At 44.6% G+C, this 5,828-nt stretch overlaps 1 protein-coding gene across 1 annotated transcript; it reads right to left on the bottom strand.

Annotated features, from left to right (window-relative positions):
• Positions 1 to 3,622: 3,622 nt before the first annotated feature.
• map1lc3cl (microtubule-associated protein 1 light chain 3 gamma, like) lies at positions 3,623 to 4,654 on the bottom strand. Its single transcript, XM_061686566.1, is given in 5 exon segments — positions 3,623 to 3,726; positions 3,729 to 3,901; positions 3,986 to 4,092; positions 4,176 to 4,231; positions 4,585 to 4,654. Coding segments are annotated over 5 exon segments (501 nt in total). The 5' UTR covers positions 4,646 to 4,654.
• Between the last annotated feature and the right edge of the window lie 1,174 nt (positions 4,655 to 5,828).

The following is a 5,828-nucleotide window of genomic DNA, read 5'->3' as shown; positions in this document are numbered from 1 at the left end:
TTTGACTGTTTTTGAGTTTCTGCAAATAAATGCTCTCAACGAGTGGTTCTCAAACTTTTTACGTGAAGTAAAAAATGTTTTGCTCCAAGTACCACCGTGACCAACAATAACGTACAGTAGGCTCAAGTGTTCAATGAAAACAAGGTATGTTTTATTCCTGAAAGATATATTTAATATTGTAAGCCAATGTAACATTATGCCTGGTTTGAATGGTAGCATTGCACTTAGAGGGGGGAAAAAAAACTTGAATGATTATTAATTTGCAATCTATCACACGATAAAATAAAAACTGTACCTAAACATTTAAAAATAAACGTATTAAAGATTTAACTTAAGTGTTGTACTTTAATACAACTGAACTGTACTTAACAAATGTACTGTGTACTTGGTTTGAAAAAAGTCATTCATTCATTTCATTCGGTGATCGGTTCGTATAAGTGAGTAAAATGAAATTTTTTGTTTTATTGTATCAACTTCTAATATCATAACTCCCAAATTCGAAAGACATAAATACTGTCATTTGCAGCAGTGAGTCTCAATGAGTCGAACTACTGGTTCGCGAGCTCCCTCTAGTGGTACACACAAATAGCAAAATCAGAGAAGTTGATCATTTTTGCCACTGTCTTTCATTTTTGTTTTATTCCAGAGCTGTACATGGGAAAATAAATGGGGGGCGGGGGGTCCATTCATGAGAGGACATAGCGGAACTTGCATGATGCGTCTGAAGCTAAATTTACACCTAAATGTAAATGATGTTTTATAGTATACAGTATATAGTCCAGATTATTTGTTGATCCAAAGAAGTATTTTTTTTTTTTTTTTTCAATTTGGGGAGAGGAAATAAATCACTTCATCTATATTTTTGCATTTCCTGTCTTTGACTCCAAATGCTTCTCTTTTTTTGTGTGTGTGTGTGTTATTATACCAGGTAAATAAAAAGGAACACATATCATCTGGCACCAGACTCCGTCGGTTTTCTTTCTTTACCTGACAGGCAAGTCGCTTTTTTTAGACATTGTGTAAAACGTGTAGCATTGTCCATTCCCTCTGTCTTTTACAGAGGGTCTTTACCACAGATGATTTGAGGTTACAACTGAGGGATAAGAATAACGGCACGCTCACTTACCGCCGTCCAGGGGCGTCACTAGGTTTTAGCGAGAAGGAGGGCGAAGCCCCCAGGATGTGAGTGAAAGTAGCGCGAGAGAACAAAATTTCACAATCAGCTGACGAGGACTCAGGACTTGCTTCTGAACGTTTTTCGATAGATTTGAAAAGGATACAATACTGGGTCAAAGTTCCAAGTCACTGTTAGATTTGTAGTTATTTCAGTCTGCACAGTACAAAATCGGCTCTCACCGACGCAAGAAAAAAAGTCGAAAACCCAGGAGCCCTTTGTGGAGTCAAGTGCTCTGAAAGATACTGCATTTGGAATTGTTACTTACTGCCCTCTGTTGGCCAAATTCAGTCAGCATGATCGAAGTTTCGCAGTCCTCATGGGGCACTTGCAAAAGACGAGGGGGGAAATCATCCATTTTGCATACCGCTGATCCTCACTCGGCTGCTGGAGCCTATCCCAGCTATCTTCGGGCGAGAGGCGGGGTACACCCCTGAACTGGTCGCCGGCCAATCGCAGGGCACATACAAACAACCAACCATCGGCACTCACAGTCACGCCTACGGACAATGAAACTCGAATGCATGTTTTTGGGATGTGGGAGGAAACCGAAGTGCCCGGAGAAAACCCACGCAGGCACGGGGAGAGCATGCAAAACTCCACACAGGCGGGGACGGGGATATGAACCCCGGACGTGCTAAGCAGTCGTCCACCGTGCCGCCGAGGTCACTTTGACAGGTTGCTACGTGTCACTGATAAGCAACATATGCTGAGATAGGCAACAACTGACATTAATAAATAAGGGGTGTGAAAACCTGACGAAAGCAACAAAGGGCACACAAAAGGTTGGGGGCCCTCAAGTGCCCCCCCCTGTTGTCTTCCTCTCATTTTGACCCGCTTCTGAAGTAGCACAAAGCTGTCGGAATGCCCACAGTGATGTGAAGTGAGCCAAGGCATGATTTGATGTCTCTGTGCTTGTGCTCCCTGTGTGTTTGCATAGCTGACGCTCTCCTGCTGTACAGTGTCCTCCTATACATTCTTTCCTTTTTCCTGTCTTCTTCCGTCAGGAAGACTCCCCGCCACCACTCCCAATTTTTCCCTCTTCCTTCCTTGCCGGGTCCTTTTTGTCGCTTCACCGCCTCATCTTGCCCCCCCCCCCCCCCCCTCCTGTTTCTTTGTTCCCATCACCTAGTGTGACTCTTTAAGCTCTAAAAAAAAAAAAACAAGATGCAACACAATGAACCTTGCAGTTACTTCGACTCATGTAACTACGGTACTGATGCACATAGTGCCATTTTTTTAGAGGCAAGGTGAGGAATTGGCCGCCTTCGTGTAAATGGAAAATGAGTTAAGTACAACACGAGGACACAAAGACACTTGTCACCCAATACCCTCAAAATGTTCATTAATATGTGTGTAATGCTGTCTTGAGCTCAGCTCATCTCGCGTGAACATTTTAATAAAATAAAATTGCAGTAAAATTAAACTACAGTTTCCCCACATGCATTTGGCGGATTTTCTTTCATGGTCTCAGGAAAGTGCACAAACAACAACACTGCTCGTCACCAAAAAAACACAACTACAATGGAGCATGATGGTGGCATCCTTTCAATCAGCTGGAAGTGGGGCCTGACGAGGTGGAGGAAATTATGAACTTTTCACATCGAGCACAAAAAACATTCAGGCTTCTGTTACAAAAGCAAAAATAAGTGTCATCAGGAAAGGCTACTCGAAGATCTGAACTTTATTTGGGGTTCATCAGAGACACTATATATGGACTGGAGTGTGTACCGACTCCCATTTAACATGAGTTTGAATGTGATTGGTAAATTGTGAATACAGCTTCATCCAAGTTTTTAGAGGGTGTGCACACTTGTGCAACCACATTATTTCAATTTATTTTTGCTCTCCTCTTTAAAAGCATTTTTTTTTCAATGAAGTTGTACAAACAATTACTGGTAGAAAACTGACAATGATGTGTCTTGTTTTCATTTGTTTTTTTCGATCACAAAAGTCTGACATTTAAATGGTGTGCAGACTTTGGCTGGCAACTCTGCTACCTAAAAACATTCAAGCTAAAACAAACATATCTGGAGGAAGCACATAACTGTTTTTATGAATTTAAAAAAAAAAATCTCACACCAAGTCAATGTATTAAAAGGACGTTTATTTCTTTTTGAATACCGAAACACGTCACAGTGCCTCAATAGTCCTTGTGACGAAAAGTCCGGGACAAGAATTCACATTGTCGAGGAAGGTGAGGAGGAATAAGTGCTACGAGGGAGTGATTAGCAGCATGACTCTGCGCCCGTTTGGGCACCTTCGAGGCTCCTGCGTCACCAGAAGCACGCACGCTGGTTTGTCCGCATTGCAATTCTCCTGCAAGATGTCAATGACACCCAACGATGGACATTTATCGACGTTTCGATCATAATACTCAAGGGGGAATTTTCTGTCTTGAGTGTATCCTGAATGAGTTGAATCTCTCCCGTGGCATAACGTGTCGGGCTAACACCTCAGGAAAGCGGCCCTCGTGCGGGCACGGTTCAAATTTTGAAAAAAATAGGCCGTTGGAGGTAGCTCAGGTGGGTTCTGGCTCAGCGCGGCGGCCTTCCTGCCGGTCGGGGCGCTCCGAACATTTCCTGAGAGGCGTAGGTGATGTAGAGGAAGCCGTCTGGGTCGCTGTAGTGGGAGTAGACCTCCCCCATGCTGGAGGACATGCACGACATGCTTTTCTCAGCCACGAGCAGGAAGAAAGCCTGCGTCGATTCCAGGTCGATCTTATTCCTGAGAGGACAGAGATGGAGCTCGGAATGAGACGCGTAGGACAAAAGAGGTTGCGGGGAAACTGGAACGTCGTCATCATTTTACCTGAGCAGGCAGAGGAACTGACCCAAGGTGAGCTCAAAGGGAACCAAAAACTTTGTCTTGTCCAGCAGGGGGAGAGTCTTTTCACGGATGTAACGTTCCACGATAACCTTCGACACAAAGCAGTCATCAGCTGGAGGGGCGAAGCTGACAAGTGTTAAGACAAAAAAGCCACACGGGAGAAGCAACTCACGGGCAGCTTGTTGGGGAATTTGGAGCGAATGCTGCACACTTCATCTTTTCTTGTTTCTAAGAAGAGAAAGACTTTTTTTTTTTTAACCTATTGGTTGCCTTTTTAAGCAATAGCATGGGTTGGAGGTAAAAAAAAAAGGTGACGCACTATTAAAGTTAAAATGACTTCATTTGGGGATAAAACACCCCATTATCTTCACTAAACATGGACTGTGCTCTCTCTGACGACCATTGTTTTCTCTCATCCCAGGAAGATGGTCTTGTCTGACCTCATCATCCTCTGATGCAATCAAACAGGAACTACTCCTCAATCACAAACGTAATCATTGGCTAGCTTAAGCAAGTGTAAGACCTACTCGTAAGAATAGACAGAAATCAATCTGTGCCTGGATACATTTTCCATCACTCACCCAAGCACTTCCTCTGCTTAAAGGGCATCATCATCTCCATGGATTTCTCAAAGGGCGCCATCTTGGTTGCTTGCTCGGGGTGGTTTGCTTGGACCTGCGGTGTTGGAGATGTTTTGCGGCGGTCGTTGGCCCGTGGCTGACGTTGACGTCCCCTTGGGTGGAAGTTTGCAAACCCCGATGAGCGGCGGGCACCGGGGGGGCTTTATAGGCGAGCGAGCGGGGAGGAGTCCAGCCCAAAAAAACAAAAAAACAAACAAAACTATTTGGTCCTTGCTAGTGGCTTCACACATACTGGTTACCTGACTTGGCATTCTTACAGTCATGTGGGCTGTCAGGAGGGGGACACAAAGGCCAGGAGAAGCAATTTAAATGAGGTCATACCACACAAGACAAAACTCCTGGGGTCTTGCTCACGATTGAGGGAAGAAAGGAGAGGGAGATCGACAGGCGGATCGGTGCAGCGTCTGCAGTGAGGCGCACTCTGTAATCGGTCTGGACGAAGGTCGCGACCCGACCTCGGATATGAGGAAGAAGATTGACGGATAGACCAGGCTGACAATTTCATCGCAATGTCTGATAACCCGACTGCGCACGGAGAGAAAAAAAAGGTTATGACAGGTGCTAACGTCGCAGCGTAATTGATGCAGCCCCCCACACACACACACCCTAAAAAAAAAAAAAAAAGCTAACTAAATACGTCTGAATAAAGCCGCTCATATCACACATGGGAATTAAATGTGTCATTGTTCTAGCAAGCCGCCATTACACCCTCACTAGCACCTACGACATTCTGGCCTTTGCACTAAGGTCACAGGTTCGAATCCCGGCACGCATCAAACCCAATCAAAAGTATGGAAATTGGGATTGGTTGTCGGAGAGAAATCAACCGAGTACTGCTGCCGTGCGTTCCGCCAGAGACCTTCGGCGAGCGTAGACGGCGGCTTCGCAGAAATGACGACACAAAAACCAAACGGTTTGGTTGGCAAGCAGTGTATGATGAATTATTTGAGTGTCAGACCCAGACCCAGTGCGACATGTTCAAAAACTCAACGGCCTTGTGAGACTTTGACTCTTGATGATATGAGATTTATTTCGTCACCGACAACTCTAAGTGCGGAAGCACGTTGCATAATAGTTTGTATTTACTATGACATGAAGTACTGTGATGTATTAAACTGTTCATTTCCGCCTCCATGCGCACACACACACACACACACAACATTTGCAGTGTAGTCATGTCTCAA

The sequence above is a fragment of the Phycodurus eques genome, chromosome 9 (genome assembly GCF_024500275.1).
Source record: "Phycodurus eques isolate BA_2022a chromosome 9, UOR_Pequ_1.1, whole genome shotgun sequence".
In the NCBI taxonomy this organism is placed as follows: Eukaryota; Metazoa; Chordata; class Actinopteri; order Syngnathiformes; family Syngnathidae; genus Phycodurus; species Phycodurus eques.
Note: the sequence above shows the minus strand (reverse complement) of the source record. Positions and strands in the feature narration are given on the sequence as shown.